This window comes from Panulirus ornatus, chromosome 18 (assembly GCF_036320965.1).
Source record: "Panulirus ornatus isolate Po-2019 chromosome 18, ASM3632096v1, whole genome shotgun sequence".
NCBI lineage: Eukaryota > Metazoa > Arthropoda > Malacostraca > Decapoda > Palinuridae > Panulirus > Panulirus ornatus.
In genome coordinates this window covers 6,835,632-6,855,188 of record NC_092241.1, presented here as the reverse complement: position 1 = coordinate 6,855,188, position 19,557 = coordinate 6,835,632, and the positions used below count along the sequence as shown (strand labels likewise).

At 38.6% G+C, this 19,557-nt stretch overlaps 1 protein-coding gene across 2 annotated transcripts in view; it reads right to left on the bottom strand.

Moving 5' to 3' along the window:
* Positions 1–399: 399 nt before the first annotated feature.
* SCAR (wiskott-Aldrich syndrome protein family member 3 SCAR) overlaps positions 400–19,557 on the bottom strand; it is a 40,363-nt gene continuing 21,205 nt past the window's right edge. The window contains exons 6-13 of one of the 2 annotated variants that reach the window (XM_071672818.1): positions 19,180–19,294; positions 16,176–16,331; positions 15,929–16,030; positions 15,409–15,574; positions 12,841–13,037; positions 8,555–8,869; positions 6,924–7,026; positions 400–4,684 (exon numbers count right to left, since the gene is read on the bottom strand). In XM_071672818.1, coding sequence (XP_071528919.1) covers positions 4,512–4,684; positions 6,924–7,026; positions 8,555–8,869; positions 12,841–13,037; positions 15,409–15,574; positions 15,929–16,030; positions 16,176–16,331; positions 19,180–19,294 — 1,327 coding nt within the window. In that variant the 3' untranslated portion in view covers positions 400–4,511. The remainder of the gene's footprint in view (positions 4,685–6,923; positions 7,027–8,554; positions 8,870–12,840; positions 13,038–15,408; positions 15,575–15,928; positions 16,031–16,175; positions 16,332–19,179; positions 19,295–19,557) is intronic. The other variant, XM_071672817.1, reaches the window with a different exon arrangement.

Genomic DNA, 19,557 nt, shown 5'->3' with positions numbered 1-19,557 from the left:
GACTAAAAATGGGAACATATATGCTCAACATATGCATTAACAGCAACAACTAAGCAATACCCACTTGGAAATTTGAAACAAGTAATTCTGTGAACAGAGTGCCACAACTTAAGAAATGATATCCATTTACCTATCTGTGAATATGAGGTGCCTTGTCATATTTTTTCAGTAACTAGCAAGTTAATGTGAACAATAGGCAGATTCCTCCAGCCATAAAAAAATATAAGTAATCTGCCCAGTATTAGAGACAATAAATCCTCAACACGTGTTGGATATCGGTTTAACCCCTCAAATAGTATCGAGAAAAAGAAAAAAGTTAGCCATACTGCTAAAAGGATGCACAGGAGTGCTCCTGAGTATCCCCTCACCTTCAGGCATGAGGGTAAACAAACATGGAACTTATGCTTTGTTTTCTTTTTTTTATAGTCATTGTAATAAATATACAAATTAAACTGTTCTTCCTGACAACTGTGCTCGTTTCTTATTTTTTGAATATCACACAATGTGGTATCAATGATCTTTTTCATTGTTACAAAATTGTGTTGTTCTGTATGTATTGGATTATAATACATTGTATAGGGTCAACATTATAAAACAAGTACATGTCCGCTGCATAGCCCGTGAGAGATAGGTGGGTGTGCAGTCAGATGTAAGCGGGTAATGGTTGGTAGGGGACCTCCAGCCAATCACAGTCGAGAAGTGGGCCTGCCCCTGAGATATCAGCATCTCATTTACGTGTTTCTTTTTGTCAGCCAATCACAACTGACACCTCATTTGATAATCAGACACTTACAAACATATCTGTGATACCTGGTGATGATAATGTGAAGTCTGATGAAGTTTGATGCCAGCTGATATGTGTGTGTGTGTGTGTGTGTGTGTGTGTGTGTGTGTGTCTGTGGTAGTACAAATAGGAAAATACAGAAAACTAGAATGGTTTCATGTTTGGTGCAAGTGTTTTCAACCGTGTTTATATACCGTGTGTGTATCTTACGACCACTTTACAGTGCACCTATGGAAACAAGGCATGTGTGTCAGTGGTGCTCTGGAGCTGCCAGGAAATAGCTTTCAATGTAAAGTATCCTCTTCTTATCACTGCCATTCTTACAGTCCCCACAATCACTCTGCAAAGGGCTAGCCACAATTACATTGCTAGGCGGGTCCAAGGTTGAGACAAAATCTAATAGCTAACCTTTCGTAAATTCTCTGGATTCTTCCAGCCTGGTTTAGCACTCCCTCACCTGATGTCCAGCTTTGCCACAACAATAACATCTAATCCTCTTGGGGTTGTCACTCTTACCTTTATACTCATGCAGCAAGCAGGCGGATTCATGCGGGGTTACATAATTATTAAATTTTCTCTTGCCATTAAAATATTTTGGAGGTCTCTCTAAACCAAGTTTGTGAGTCAGGGTATACTGGTCTTCTAGTAAGCCAGCCTTGTCAACAGAATTCACTTCTCTTTCTACCAAATAATATTCAACTCTACATTCTTTAAGTTTTTCAAACTCACAAACTTGTTTGAAGCGTAGCCACTGCATTAATAAATCGCCCTTTTCACAAAAACATTCTACATAGGTCTGGTCAGGGTTCTTATGCTCATTCCTAAACTTGCATCTGTCAATTCATGTATGGATAGGGAGCTGTAGTTTCGGTGCATTACACATGACAGCTTGAGAGTAAGTGTGTATGAATGTGGCCTTTTTTGCCTGTTTTCCTGGTGCTACCTCGCTAAGCAAGGGTTAGCAATGCTGTTTCCTGTGGGGCAGGGTAGTGCCAGGAATGGATGAAGGCAAGCATGTATGAATATGTACATGTGTATATATGTATATGTCTGAGTATGTACATGTATGTTTATGCGTATATGGTGATATGTATATATGCGTGTATTATCCCTGGGATAGGGAAGAAAGAATACTTCCCACGTATTCCCTGCATATTGTACAAGGCAACTAAAAGGGGAGGGAGTGGGGGGACTGGAAATCCTCCCCTCTCATTTTTAATTTTCTAGAAGAAGGAACTGAGAAGGCGGCCAAGTGAAGATTTCCCTCTGTTCTTATTGCTACCTCACTAACGCAGAAAATGGTGAATAATAAGAGAAAAAATGTGCGTGTATCGGCATTTATGTAAATGTATATGCATATGAAAGGATGGACCATTCTTTGTCTATTTCCTGGTACTACCTCCCTTAACGCAGGAAACGGTAAGTATGCAAAAAAAAAATAACATCCCTGGGGATAGGGGATAAAAAATACTTCCCACATATTCCCTGCATGTCGCAGAAGGCGACTATAAGGGGAGGGAGAAGGGGGCTGGTAATCCTCCCCTTCCATTTTCAATATTCCAAAAGAAGGAACAGAGAAGGGGGCCAAGTGAGGATATCCCCTCTAAGGCTCAGTCCTCTGTTCTTAACACTACCTCACTTACATGGGAAATGCGAATATGTACGAAAAAAAATGGTAATTCTATTACGCTTTACACACAGGTGAAATATATGTAACAAATACATGCAATGCAATCCAGAGGCTACAACCTTCCAAATTGTAGGCAAGAGAAAATTACACTACTTATCTTGGTGCTGCTAAATGAAGCAATCAAACTCTCACAACACCTCTTGTGGTATTTACTAGACGAGTAATTATCCAGGGTCAGTTCTGATTGGCTGACAAAAAGAATTAAGTAAACGAGATGCTGACATCACAGAGGCAGGCACACATCTCGACTGCGATTGGCTGGAGGTCCCCCTACCAACCATCACCACAATGATGTCTGACTGCACATCCTCCTATCTCACACAGGATATGCCGCAAACATGTCCTTGTTTTATAAGGTGAACCCCATAAAATATAACATGATCCAATACATACAGAACAATAAAATTTCATAGCATCAACACATTCGCCATTTCCCGCATTAGCGAGGTATAAATACCTTGAAGAACATCTCCACAACGTATTCCAAAACAGTAATAAGCTTCATGAACCTTTACAAATAAATAGAGCATAACATGAGCATAATGCAATTACCATAGTCTGACAACTGTGACATCCGACAGAGCAAACCAATTCCCAAGTGATGGATATTAGCAAATCAATTCATGAGAGATAGATATCAAAAATCAATTCTAAAGTGATTGGCACAAATACACTTCCCTAGAAACTGGTATTCTGCCATATCTGTTAACTGTATCAACCAAACAGCCTAAAACTTGGAAATAATTACTACATAAATAAAAAGTGTGTTTACGACTAATTGTACTGATGTTAAAACGCTTACTAGAGGGTAAAATGTTGAGGGAAAGTATACCTAGAAGATTACAGTTCTAAACAAGGAACTGAGTGGGAGACGTCCAACTTCCTTCCTTTCCTTTGCCATACCATACACACCCATTGAACATGTATTTAATAAAGAACTATCAAATTCTATTTATACTGTGTCATACCATGAAAAACCTATCCACTCACCTCAATTCAATATAAATCTACACTCAAAACTTAATGTTGGTGCCTTTGTGTTGCAAGGAAGCAAAGTAATAAGTTAAAATTAGGCATGCCATAAGAACCATTTAACATTTCTACCTTGTTAAAAAGAAGCCTCACGTGTGACTAAGATTTCACAAATTTTGTAAAACTGCTTCTCCAAATTCATGAGGTTTTACTCTATATCACATACTGAGTTAATGTAGTTGGCCAAATGTTACAGTAAAAAATGGGAGGAACAGTCACCAGTAGAAAGAGAAGAAAATCTATATATACAATAATAATAAACAGGACTTCATCTTTGGAAATAAAACTTATAATAACCCAAAAATTTATACATAACATATAAGCATGTCAGTAATGACAAATGGGTAACAGGTTATCACATAAACAAAGCATATATATGAAAGGAACTAATTTACAAATTTGTGTAATATGAAACTATAATCACTTGCAAGAACACTGCATTATTCCTGATATTTTTTCCAGTGCAACTTTTTGTAGAGACTGCTGATTTTGCAAACCATACCAATAATGGTTACATCTCTACAATAAAGTATGAATCAATAATTCGTCACTCACTTACTGACTATTTTCATATACGCTCTTCTCATTTCACCAAGTACATGCCATACAAAGTATGCCACAACAGTTCCCTCTTCCATATAATCTTTCAGCCACAAATAATATTTTTCATCCTATCCGACTAACACAAAATAGAAATCTGGCCTATTGAGGTCATTCACTCAGTCTATTGTCTTTTTGTTTTCCAACATGAGACAAACCAATACACGTACAATAAAACAAGTGCCACACTTGGCTAACAGAGCATGTGATAACTGAAGGATACAAACTGCATTTATCCATGACCTGTACTGACCAATTAGTCTTCTGACTCAATACATACGTCAAGAGATGCATTGTTAATAATTTTTGAGTAACAGCACAAAGAATGCTCTGAATACTTCTTTTATCTTAGCACTGCTATTTAAACTAAAAGCTCACATACAGAAGCCAATAAAATGTTCAGTTCTATGCACTAGTGTCATCCCACTCATCACTATCTGACTCACTATCAGAAGAAGATTCACTATCACTGACTTCAAAGGCAAATCTTCTCTGCAGGATGGATGCAACATCAATGCTGTCTGGATCTTCCTTTGGCTTCGTCTTAACATCATCCAACATAGGACGCAGCTGGATACCTGCAATAATGCAAATTATCAAATATCTTACCAATAGACCACAGCATCTTGACACCACAGGTACAACAACAATCATACAACAATACATTTCAAAACTGAGAGAGTGGCTCACCAAAAAAAAAAATGCATGCTACTCCAAAGAAGTCTTCATTTACCTCTTCCACCACAAACAGCCACAAATCCAGCTCACACTTTCCAGTCAGCATTAATAGACAATCACTTCCACTGAACAGAACACCAACCATTCTAGCCATCACAAATGATACATATGACAATAATCCCCTATTTCAAGAACATCAAGGCAAAACTAACGCAAACCAAATGCCCTCAGTAATCTAACCGACATCAGATATGTACACGAGAAAGACTCCCTGTGCATCCTCAAAACAACTCATCTCCTCCATTCTTAATTACACCTCACCTATCTAGTCACAAAACCTCTTAAAAGCAAAGTCAACAAAGGTGTAAACCACAGAAATACAACACTCAGAACACTTGGTGACTGCCTAGTATCCAAAATTACTCTACACCTAAACACAGAGACTAAGATCCTCCAAGTAAAATCCCACCTCAACATGCAACAGCGTAAGACTGCTCCCACCCAAATTACTCCATAATTAACCAAAAAATAAACAAACAGAAATAAACAGCTTACCCCTCCCTCAAACTTCAAGAAATATCTACTCACTGATCACCCTAATCCTCAACAAATATAACACAACAAAGCACATACACACTGAAAACAACCCAACAAGCACTAAACAACCATCCTCATATATAAGTCTAATAGTCCATCCCACAAGCCATTTCTCCAGAAAAACACGAGTTTCAGTTTTCCATCTACAATCTGAACATCACCCATCCCTATCTATCTGTATCTGATGCCTGTTCCTACCTGGAACTCCTTCAAGGGGATGGCCAAAGCAATCAAGTCTCTGTAACTAGTGAACTACAGTGCTGCTTCTTAGCCTTTAGTGCCACACCCTCAACAGGCCATAGGCAAAGGGCAACTTTGGTGCAGTGTTTGCAGAGGCTCCTACCTAATGTTCCTACTAACTACCTCTACCCAATACACCTGCCTAATGTTCCTACCTAAAACTTCTACCGAATGTTTCACCCTGAGAAGTAAGTCAACTGTTGATGAAGCAGCAATGGTAGCATATCTATATCTATCTATCTTTCTTTTTCTTTCGTACTATTCGCCATTTCCCGCGATAGCGAGGTAGCATTAAGAACAGAGGACTGAGCCTTTGAGGGAATATCCTCACCTGGCCCCCTTCTCTGTTCCTTCTTTTGGAAAATTGAAAAAAATGAGAGGGGAGGATTTCCAGCCACCCGCTCCCTCCCCTTTTAGTCGCCTTCTACGACACGCAGGGAATACGTGGGAAGCATTCTTTCTCCCCTATCCCCAGGGATAATCTATCTATCTATGTACCTATATATATCTCTTGCACCCGTTCCCTTCAGAAACATCCAAAGGGAATGGCCCCAGCAAAAGAGTCTCCATAAATGGTGAACTCCAGGGCTGCTTCTTACCTTTAACAGGCCATTGGTGAAAGGCAACTCTTGGAATATTTAGGCACGAGCATTAGGTAGTATTTGTAGGTAGGAGCACTAGATAAAAGTGGCCATTAGGACATTAGGTAGATTAGGTAGGAGCCCCTGCAAATACTGCACTAGACTTGCCCTCTGCCAGTGGCCTGTTAAGGTGTGAGGTATAAAGGCTAAGAAGTGGCACTGGAGTTCTTTAGTTTTGGAGACTGTTGCCGTGGCCACCCCTTTGAGGGAATTCCAATTGCAACAGATGTCAGAGATAGATAGATAACACTATATGGCAGTGTTTTCGGAGGCTCTTACTGACTACTTCTACATAATTTTCTAACATAGTATTCCAGCAATACAAACACTAATTCAACATATCAAAAGACTCTTCAAGCTCAAAATGTACCTTCCAAACTGATGACATTAAACAGAGCCACTTCAACTGTCCTCATACACATCATCACATTTTATCACCTTGTGGTCCTGCCCAATGGAAGTGGCAGATTCATGACGACAAAGGTGCCCCATAGAGAAGGATACTGATGCAGGATGGTAAAGGTTAGGGGATATTTTGTACCTGCATGTCTCTCTCTGTCAAAATAAGGTAGATCCAGGAACAGATGGCTGAGCCTGCAAGAAAAGCCCTCACTTGGCTCCATCTCAATTGTATCATTAACACTATCTTTTGTTTACCAACCTTCTCTGATGGCTTTGAGCAATTCACTTCGACCATCAACTTCAACTGGTGGAAGAACTTTCTTTTCAGTTTTCTTGGGTTTTGCTAGAACAGTCTGGGATTGCTGAAAAACATATATGAATCTAAGTCATGAGGAAATATAACTAGAAACAAAAATAATAGGAACAGAATTTTCCATGCAAATACAACTGCCTTGCAAAATATTCCTCCACTGTTACTGTCTCAACAATATTGTTACTGTCTCAACAATATTCATCATAACTTATGTTTTTTACGTCACTACAGGTTATAACATTACGAGATATATAAATGGGTACTTCTTATTGTAATCATACATAAAAATGCAAATCTTTAATATCATGTACACCCTTATTCATGTCACTTTCATTACAGAACTTTAGTTTTTCATGTTGCTTCTCTGTCATAAACTGTTGAAGAACCAAAACTAAATCAGTTAAAAAGGTTAAGCAATGACTCACCTTCTCTAACTTCCACAGAATTTCCGCTTTCTGCAAAAATCATAAGCTTATCGTGGTTTCTTTTCATACCACTAGCATTAACACATTCATTACTAGATCTTGGATACATGTTGGACACCATCATACAGGCAAAATACTCAGGAATTAGAGGGAAAGAGCAAGGGAGGTGACCATCTAAATTAAAACAGCAAAAAATAAACTATAACAATACCTGGCCAAGAGAGTAGCAAGTTCTACAAACATGAACGCCACTTCAGTGAGCACCAATATCTTCACTTATGCTGGTGTAAGGGAGTTACCAAAGTGTGGGATGCTAGACTAGAAACATCATATTGTATCATATGCAAATTTGCAGTGTGAAATAACAAATACATTATCTAACACAGCTGTATTGTTCTTTTTATGAAGATCTACTTGGCACAAGTAATACATGTCCAATTCAAGGTCATCTCAGTTGAAAGGAAATGAGAAAAACAACTAGGAAATTATAGGGATGGGCAGCTCTTGTAAACCTTTATAAAAGCAAGGTCCCTCAATGTATCTGAGCATTCTACCATGCTGATATTCCTTCCTTTCCCCTTGTTATTGTTCATAATGATTTTTCCTTTACTCACAACTAACCTTATTCACCTAACTCAAATACTATGCTCATCCCTTCCACAGGCATTCCCTCAGCAAGTTCGTAACAAAACAACATACAACCTTCATATCACTAGTCCACTTATAACATCACACTTGATGGCCTAATCCCTTACTATTTCTTTCTCATTTATGTCAAACCCACTTTAAAAACTTACATCATTATCTAACTTGCTGACACCTTGTCTACCATTCTGCTGTTTCAGGCCCATGTACGATCACTATACAGCTGGTCCTACTACTCCAACCATTCAATGATTTTTTCCTCTACATCTATTCTCAGATCTCTAGTAATTTTTCTATCTTTTAAAACTAACCCTGATCTCCATTTCAGTATTTCTATTTAGTGTGCTGGTAAAGAAAGTGAAATTCTGTACCATTTTCCATTCTGTCCATCTCATTACTTTTCACATTCTAGTGTTCCTAAATCAATCAAAACCAATTCTTTACAAATTAATTTTAAGAGCTATATCTTCATAAAGTAAAACTAATAGATGTGCTAAAGTCCCTTACCGATTTAATGACCCCATTTATCATAAGTGGTGGCATTGGTGGTGGAGGAGGAGCTCCAGGTGCATTTCCATTAGGAACTAATGGTGGAGGAGAGGGAGGTGGAGGAGCTCCAACCACCTGCCCAGGTGGTAGCACAGCTGCTACAGGTGGTGGGGGTGGTGGGGATGGTGGAGGTGGATCAGGCTCTTCGGTCTTGTCTGGTGTTGGTGGTGGTGGAGGAAGGTCTTGCTCATTGTGGTAGGATGGTTGGGCATGACGTCCAGGACCTGGAGACATGGATGCCCCCGGAACAATTCCATCAAGTGAAACCTGTTGCTGTAATCAAAATAATTTATGAAATTTAGGGAGTATTACCAAAAATTGGAGAAAGAGAGAGAAGATGGGGAAGTACAGGTTTCCTTGGAAATATTTTAAGTACATTGTCCTCAATATTTTTTTTTTTTTTTTTGCTTTGTCGCTGTCTCCCGCGTTTGCGAGGTAGCGCAAGGAAACAGACGAAAGAAATAGCCCAACCCACCCCCATACACATGTATATACATACACGTCCACACACGCAAATATACATACCTACACAGCTTTCCATGGTTTACCCCAGATGCTTCACATGCCCCGATTCAATCCACTGACAGCACGTCAACCCCAGTATACCACATCGATCCAATTCACTCTATTCCTTGCCCTCCTTTCACCCTCCTGCATGTTCAGGCCCCGATCACACAAAATCTTTTTCACTCCATCTTTCCACCTCAATTTGGTCTCCCACTTCTCCTCGTTCCCTCCACCTCCGACACATATATCCTCTTGGTCAATCTTTCCTCACTCATTCTCTCCATGTGCCCAAACCATTTCAAAACACCCTCTTCTGCTCTCTCAACCACACTCTTTTTATTTCCACACATCTCTCTTACCCTTACGTTACTTACTCGATCAAACCACCTCACACCACACATTGTCCTCAAATATCTCATTTCCAGCACATCCACCCTCCTGCGCACAACTCTATCCATAGCCCACGCCTCGCAACCATACAACATTGTTGGAACCACTATTCCTTCAAACATACCCATTTTTGCTTTCCGAGATAATGTTCTCGACTTCCACACATTCTTCAAGGCTCCCAGGATTTTCACCCCCTCCCCCACCCTATGATCCACTTCCGCTTCTATGGTTCCATCCGCTGCCAGATCCACTCCCAGATATCTAAAACACTTTACTTCCTCCAGTTTTTCTCCATTCAAACTTACCTCCCAATTGACTTGACCCTCAACCCTACTGTACCTAATAACCTTGCTCTTATTCACATTTACTCTTAACTTTCTTCTTTCACACACTTTAACAGTCACCAGCTTCTGCAGTTTCTCACATGAATCAGCCACCAGCGCTGTATCATCAGCGAACAACTGACTCACTTCCCAAGCTCTCTCATCCACAACAGACTTCATACTTGCCCCTCTTTCCAAAACTCTTGCATTCACCTCCCTAACAATCCCATCCATAAACAAATTAAACAACCATGGAGACATCACACACCCCTGCCGCAATCCTACATTCACTGAGAACCAATCACTTTCCTCTCTTCCTACACGTACACATGCCTTACATCCTCGATAAAAACTTTTCACTGCTTCTAACAACTTGCCTCCCACACCATATATTCTTAATACCTTCCACAGAGCATCTCTCCACAGAGCATCTCTATCAACTCTATCATATGCCTTCTCCAGATCCATAAATGCTACATACAAATCCATTTGCTTTTCTAAGTATTTCTCACATACATTCTTCAAAGCAAACACCTGATCCACACATCCTCTACCACTTCTGAAACCACACTGCTCTTCCCCAATCTGATGCTCTGTACATGCCTTCACCCTCTCAATCAATACCCTCCCATATAATTTACCAGGAATACTCAACAAACTTATACCTCTGAAATTTGAGCACTCACTCTTATCCCCTTTGCCTTTGTACAATGGCACTATGCATGCATTCCGCCAATCCTCAGGCACCTCACCATGAGTCATACATACATTAAATAACCTTACCAACCAGTCAATAATACAGTCACCCCCTTTTTTAATAAATTCCACTGCAATACCATCCAAACCTGCTGCCTTGCCGGCTTTCATCTTCCGCAAAGCTTTTACTACCTCTTCTCTGTTTACCAAATCATTTTCCCTAACCTTCTCACTTTGCACACCACCTCGACAATGTATACCATCAAAATAGGTCATCATTACCCAAGAGAAAAAACAGTGAAAAACATAAAACAACACAAAATATACAAATAATTAATGTAACTGTGACGACAATACAGATAAGTGAAGGATAAGATGCTATGGTTACAACAGTAAATAAGTTACCTTTTCACTTATTCAAAATAAGTAAATGTCATTCAATAAAAAACTGCATGTTTTGAAATTTGCAAAAAACTTCTCTCTCCAGGTGACACCCTACATGCTCATATGATTGATTCACTTGGATACATTCTAGAAAAATCAGGAATGAGGTCTTCTAACCTTCAATCTATTTCAAGGGGAAGCACTGCTTTCAACACCGAACACTATCTTCCTAACTAGGAAGCATCAGCTCACGTGTTTCAGGCCTAACTTCGACAAATGAGACTGCATGAGAGATGAATCAGTGAACCACACACTACTGGCCAACCAGCAACTCAGAATTTGCAAAACAGTGTTTATTGAAGTACAACACTGCCTTTAGGCTTCTCAAGTTTCATATGCTGATAGCCATAACCTATGCAGACATTTCACTTGTCCATGTCCTTGGCACCAACGACACAGTATTGCCTCTCCCCTTCCCCAATGGTCCCCTCCTTAAGTCCCCCTCCTGACACTTTGCTACCCTCTCCCCATATATTTGTGGTGTACTTCATATTTCAAGTCTTGTTTTCTCAATGTTCATTTAAGTGTTTTCTACTGCATGGTTAGCTTATACCTGTGCTTAATAATAAGTATCATTCATCTTTCTTTCTGCAAGTTAGATTCCTTCTTTCTTGGTACATCAAGATGATGACCTCGCTCATTCCTCATATTCCCCTTCCAATTCAAAAGAAAAGATTTGTCTCACTGTTAAATGCACTGCCATCCTTGCCTTTCAACTCCCCTCCCACTCACAGTGGAACATAGGTGCAGGAGAGGTGGCTTAGGCCCTTGGTGCATAGAGAAGCGTGTTGAAGAAGTTTTTGTCTGTTAGGGCAAAGAGAAGTATGTCTGAGAGTATAGTAGTTCTAACAGTGTTGTACAGATGTAAGTCTTGGGCCCGGTACACAAAAGAAATGAAGGAAATGAAAACAATACTTAGAGTGAGGTGGGTTGATCAAATACAAAAGAGCTGACCCTGGTGTGCTGAAATGGATCAGACATATGGTGAGGATGAGTGAAGACTGACTGACTTAAAATGCTGCATCAAACATGGAGGAGAGAAAGGGGATGAATGAAGTGGAGGACTAATGTGAAAGACATTTTGGGGGTATCAGGATCTGAACATTCAAGAGAAGTGGTGTACATTGGAGAAAATCAACCGAGTATGTGGTACACATGGGGCAAAATGGGGTCAGTGGGATACACCAGCACATATGAAACAGTTAGAGTAAATAGTGGAATGGTCTGTGGGATCTGGCTGTAGATAGTTAGATCTGCTTCTGGTGATCATAAATGAAAGCTTGAGAGTGAATGTAAGCAAATGAAACCATTGTTCATATCCTGATACAACCTCACAAAGCCAGGAGAAGCAACAGTTTTTTTTTTTTTTGTTTCCCACATTTGCAAAGCAGTGCCAGGAACACAGAGCAGCTTTATTTGCTCACAAAAACTCTCTAGCTGTCATGCATAATGTAATAAAACCAAAGCCATATATCCATAACCAAACTTCACAGACCACTCTGTAGTCCCCCTTAACTAATTCATATAGCTTGGCTCAAACCACAGATAACACATCACTTACCATATACCACATCATTCCTATTCACTGTAACTCACACTTGTTTCACAGTGGAGAGACTAGATAAGCAGGAGTCTGAGTAAGAGGCATGTGAACAGGACGACATTGAATGATAATTAATGTCAGTGTTTGTTGAGCATCCTCCTAAAGAAATGTTCCAAAAACTTACATAAAATCAAAAATTCCTATGAAAAACTTATGGTGGTAAAAGACTGTAACAAAGATGAATGCATGCATGGTATAACACAAAAATATTTGGAATCCAATAATACATGGTAAGAGGGTTTGTAATAATCAGTGTGAACTTTCTGCAATCTGCAATTTACCTGTCGGTCAGAAGGTGGAGGAGGTGGTGGAGGTAAAGCCTCACGCCCCTGGGATGGTCCACGTATACGAGTTGGAGTACCACTGTGAGAGCCACCTGGTGGAGTGGGTGTATTGCTGTTACTTGGTGGGTCTGGAGGAGGCTGCATTGGCCGGGCAGATGGTGCACGCTGACCTGAAGTACGACTAGGAGTGCTACCTGCAATGTGAAGTATGCATATCTCTCATAAATGTCTGGGCAAAAAGACGACTTATGGATATAATTATAAAAGTAAATGAGGAATTTCATTAACTTATCAAAGGACATACCAAATTTAACACTTTAAGGATAAAGCCACAGAAATTTAGGGGGTTCCTAAGGATGTAGCTTTATCAAAAAATTCAGAAAAAAAATTCTAGTCTTATCAGTTTTCTTGAAATATCAAGAAAAATTGAAGAGGAAAAATTCTGGAATCAAAATTCATATTTTTTTTGCTGCACAGACACTTAAATTTGGCACACATGCCAATGCATACTGTCCCTCACCACATTACATAAGCAAATAACACTTAGATTCTTTCCCACAGCTAACTGAAGTTGCCTAACATAAGGCATTTCTACATACTGATAAAGAGCACTTTCCAATTCAAATGATAGGAAAAGGCAACAGTTACTCTAGGAATCTTCGTGGTACTAACTAGTTACATGTGACATACAGTACCTCTAAATACCAGTAAAACATGCCTTTTAATCTACATGATACGGTGCGCAGAGACAAACCGAAACTGTACAAGAATGGCTAGAGTGTTAAACTGAATGACAAAGAAGATGCATATCCTGGCAGGAAGAGTAAAACAGTGAGATACTCTAGGTTCCAACTGCCTTTCTTTAATCAAATCCTCATAATAGTACTTTAGCAAGAGTTTTGAGCCTATTATTACTTTTTACCCAACAGTACAAAATAAGTTAATGGAGAGAGTACTACAATTTCTGTCAACCATGATTCCACAGAATGAACATTCATTCTGACCCATGTGAGATATGGGAGTACCTAAAGAAGTGGGATGAACAGGAATCAAATCTCAAATCCAAAGCCTCAAGTGTAGCTGCTGAACATTCTTGCCACTCAGATAATGTGACATCATTTCTTTGCCATCCAAAAGGCAGTATCTACATATAAATGTAACACTTTCAATGTTTCGAGATTACATCAGCACTTCTCATCAAGATGTAGAGCATGAATTGTGAAAATCATTTATATACATGTAGCATATGGTTATGGGAATCGTTCAACCAGATATGACAAGCAAGCAGTGGGTATTAATTCACCTAGATGGGGCAGGCAAGATATTAGAATCATTCAATTGGGTGTGGCATAAGAGCTGTGAAAACCACTTGCCAAGGTGTGGCATGTGAGTCAGGGGAATCTTTCAATCTTTTGTGTGACAAAAGACTTATACAAATCATTCACCCGAGTGTTTCATGAGAATAGTTATGATTTACCCAGGTGTGATATGTGTGTTGTGGTAATCATCCACCCAGATGTAGCATGAGTTGTGGATCATCCATCAAGGTGTGACAAATGGACTTGTCAGAATCATTCCACTAGGTGTGCATGTGAGTTATGGGAATCATTCCTCTAGATGTAGTATGCAAGAGGTGGGAATCATTCAACCATGTGTGGCAAGTCAGTTGCAGAAATCATTGATCCAAGTGTGGCAAGCGAATTGTGAGAATCATTCATCTTAGTATGCAAATCATGGGAAACAATCAACCACAAGTGGCATGTAAATTGAGATTCATTCATCCAAGTGCTGCATCCATGTTAAGGGAATCAATCAACAAGTTGTGGCATGAGGGTCATGAGAATTATTCACCAAAGTGTGGCATGTGAGATATGGGAATCAACCATCCAGGTATGGCTTGTGAGCTGTGGGAATTTACCTAGCTAAGGGAATCTACCTATCCATTTATCTACATCTCTGATGCTCGCTGCCTTTGGGAAATCCCATCAAGGGGGTGGCAAAAGAGTTCTCAATTACCTATTCTTTCTTGCCTACCTCCCTTACACCATTCTATGGATTCTTCTACTATTTCTCTCCCTCCAATACTCTACTCTATTTACCCATGTCGCAGGTGGTCTTCCTCTCACACCAACACCTTTGATCATGCTATCATACACTCTCCTTGTTAACTCCCTATCAGATGCATTTTGTTGAGTGGATGCCACGAATTATGACCTTGGTCTCCCATAATGAATCACCATGCACAGAGTAAAAAGTAATACTTCATACTAGCTCTAAAGTTCTCTGTTCACTTTTCAAGATGTTGAGTATGGGTTGAGAATGAGTATAAATGAACTGAAAGGTTGCATGCACCTTTTCCACCCCAAGAAATGGGAATGAAGTTAATCACACTGGACAGTTAGCCAAAATGAAACTTACAAAAAATGCCTATGCTGGACACACGATACCACCCCCTCAAATGTAAACTCTTCCTCAGTGAAATACGAAAATTTTCTTTTAGGTAACCAAAAACCATTTTGTTTGATCATGAAAATTCTCTTAAGACTAGGCAAAAAAATTTCTTACCCTGTGAGACAGCCCCATCGGGAGTATAAGGTGGAGGTGGGTATCCTGAGTATTGGTCTTGGTAAGGTGGTGGATAGCCCTGGTGGTCTGCCACTGGCACTGACTGGTTCATCTCATGTGTTGGAGAATATGCATGTGGATGGGAATTTGTGCCATATACTCCCTCCTAGCAAACATTGAAAACAATACATGAGTTTCCTAGATCACACAAAATATCTCTTTACAACAAATATACACATAAAATACAAAGAAACAAGTCATATTGTCATCTCTATAAAGATTATGGTCAAGATAATTAATACTTAAAGAATGGCTAAGATAAATATGGTATTAAATGAAGATGATAATGGAATAGTAGGTGGCTGCATGTAAAAATTGTACTGAACATGTACCACTGTTATGAGTAGTGACTATAACGACTGAGTCTCTACAAAGAGCAACTTTCTTCATGACCGTATAATGCAATGCTTGAAGTACATAAAAAGAAAAACTTAAGATACGAAAAACAAACAACATATACCCCAGCATGTGCATTTCCGTAGTGACCACGAAGTTCTATGCTATTAGGCCGTAGTGGTCGTCCATCAGCAGCATTCATTCCCGCTGACTCATCATATATTCCCTGTTGGAAAGGCCCTCTCATCAGAACAAATCACAACACCAACAGGAAATTAAGAATTCAGTAATATGCACTAACAATGACAGTCATTGATAATCATGAAAGTATACACACAAAATGAAAGTTCTATCAATCACATAATACGAACCTCATTAACTTGATTCAGTGGGGCCCTATACTGTGACTGAGGAGCAATATATTCCCCATGTGCAATTGCCAACTGTCTTTGTCTTTCTCGGGTGTTGGCAGTCATTCTTGGCACCTTTTTACTCTTATTTCTCCCATCTCCTTTAGGCTTGCTAGGCTATTAGTGAGAAATAATTCTCAGTCATTATGAGTTTATATATATGCAGAAAACAAACAAATATCAGCATGAGGGTTAAGGGTGAGTGCAATGTTAGTGGGTTTCATAAAGACTGACACAGAAATAATTTACAGACAGCTAACAAATAAATACTTGACAATGCAAAAAACAAAATCAAGCAATGTATATCAAATCAAAAGAAACATAAAACCTCTTAACAATAAATGATTCAAATAACATGTACTTCAAGAAAACATGTATGTTGGATAAAAACAACAGTCAATACCATTTGTATAAAAATACTATGTACCTGCTCCACTCTGTTAAAATGGGCAACAAAAAACAGTAATAGATATAGCATCATTATCTGGAAAATATTTATGGAGGCAACTCTAATTTCAATCTAATTTTGGGATACAGGGCACTAGGGACAAACTTAACAGTAGATGAGCAAAACTCTTTGTGAAAATGAGAAAAAGAAGAAAATTACCTGGTCAGCAAATAATGCATCACAAAGAAAGCATCTACAGGAGATATTGTTGAAATTAAGATAGTGAAAAGCTGTAGTAAAATCATAAGCTACTGAAGAGCCATGTGGACATACAAGAATTTCCTTGTCTTCATCATATACGAGCTATGCAACTACAATAATTGATCCAATTGGTATACAATTTTTCCAGCATCCTTAGAAGGGCAATGAATGAAGAATCCATCCTGAATACTGTTTATATTTTGTGTTAGCTGTTTGATCTCACTCTAAAAACATTTCTAAAGAAAAATGATGAATGAACACTATTTTGTGCTCACTAACATATTAAATCCAGTTAGTGCATTTACACTTGAAGGCATTTTTTTTCAGGAAGGTGAGATGGTACAGGCACACATTCAGCAATGCTAACTGCTACACCATTAGGATGGAATTCACCAGGAAGACTTCTTATTATTCACTCCAGCTACTGTTGCTTGATGGTGAAAGCATCGAAAGTGGATTCAAAAACCCTTTAGTGAAAAGAGTTACATGTATATTCTACCCTCATAAATGATCTCCACATGAAAGATGAGACTGGCTACATAAATCAAATCTAAGCATGGCTACAGGAATTTGAATACTTTTTGATTACAAATGTAATCTTTGAAAGTGACATTCCAAAATATATGACTAAAATGATCCTCTTCAATTTATCACACAATAAGGATGATAAACAGATGTCCCTATTACTACAATCCATAAAGGTGTAAGGACATCGTCATCAAATGGATTGATGACTTAACTGGGTTCATGTGCTTTGCATCACTCTGCTAACTACAAAATGGTGCTGCAAGTTTCATCTGATTCAACATGGACATGTGTCGACTTGATTATACAAACACATGTCCAAACATTAGCAAATCAGTGGACTTGGACACGAGACCATATTTTCAGAACAAGTCTAAGAAATGTGCACTAGACAGGGTCCCATACATGTTCAACGAAACAAATTACAAATTTCGCTAGTGTAGTATCAATTTCAGTGACCATCACATCAAGTGTTCAAGACAAAACCATCAATAACTTAAAAGCTAAAGCTCTGGATTCTGATTAAAAACCACACTTGACATGTGCCATTTTCTCACTTAAGGTAATGAATAAAATAGAAAATCATAAAACAATAGAGGTCTTTATGTAAACTTACATAAAATAGTTAGTTAAGAGAAAGAACAAGAGAGTAAGGAAAAGAGAGTGCATACATGAATAGGACTAATCTCTTTGCGGTCAGGGTATCTTTCTCAAGTATACTCATTCACATTCGACACTTCATAATCAGCCTTATTTTATGGTGCTGTACAGTAGCAGACACTTGACTACACAAAGAAGTTGCAATGAATCATTCAGTGTGATGCCCTTTATGGCTTTTTGAAGAAATATCTTATATCTTAACAATCTAAATACTATATGATCAGATATCAATTATTTTCTCAATTCTATATTTTGCAAGCACCTCCACTAAGTTAACAACCTACATACAATTAGAAATTAATAGAAAACAGGGATTCTTAATTGTTGCACCAGTTTAGAAAGCAGGTCAGATGAATGCACAGCAGAACAAAGACCTTGTGTCAGACATGACTGGGCCAAAAACCAAGTCACCCACAGTAAAGTAATGAGACCTGTCCCTCATAAGATAAAGTAATGCCTTAGGCTCTTAGTTCTAAGAAATATAATGCAAAGAAGTAAAAATACAACCACAGAATGAAGTGTAAAATCAAAAACAGGTTGAGAGAAATACAGAACATGGCTCTTTTCCCTTAATGTAATAACTTGTGTATATAAAAGCCCCAGGGATAACCATGCACCCACACAGTCTGACGAACTTGCCTCATTTCGATGCTCCCCTCCATGTGCATGCTAAAAATGAAAATATATTTGGAGGTATGAATAAGCAAATCAATGCTGGACGGTCCATTCAACACTGGATAACATCATCTTTCTTGGGGACTAATCTGATTAATGCAACACAAATTAATCTACTGGCAAATAAAAAAGTAGCAAACATTTTGCCTAATGATAAGCCAAAAAAAAAAATCAAGTTTATAAAACTAGAATCACAATCAAAATACAATCAATCATGCAAACTTCAAAAATGTACCCTATGCAAAACAAAAAATTTAATATGCTACACTGGAAATAAAATCTTATTAACAACTTGTGCAGCAAGTAAGATACCAAAACTCCTGAATCAAAATATTCTTAAAAAGGAACTCAACTAAAATACCAAAACTCCTGAATTAAAATATTCTAAAAGAAAGGAACTCAACAACAAGGAACTGAAAATGTACATCACAAAAAAATCTAAAACCTATCAAATACCTTTTGCTTTTTGTCAAGCTTTAGTCGTTCTGTTTCCTGCGTCATCTCCTCCCTCCAAAGATTAAAGAAGTACGATGGGTCAGTGTAAAACTTCAGGCCATCTTTTCCATCATCCCTAAAAAGCAAGAGTAAGCATAAAAATCTATACAAAAAAAACATCAGAAATATTGACACAGTGTATCAAACTACAATTTACATCTATCAATTACTATTGCATCATTCCCAATCTAATATGGCAGATCAGATACATTAAGCCTCAGCAGCATCACTTGTACACATCCTCAACCTATGCCTAGTATGTTAAAAGTGAAATCTGAACTTTAACGCTTACTCTCCACCCAAAATCACTAACTAATTTTCATCACTAACTCATGACAC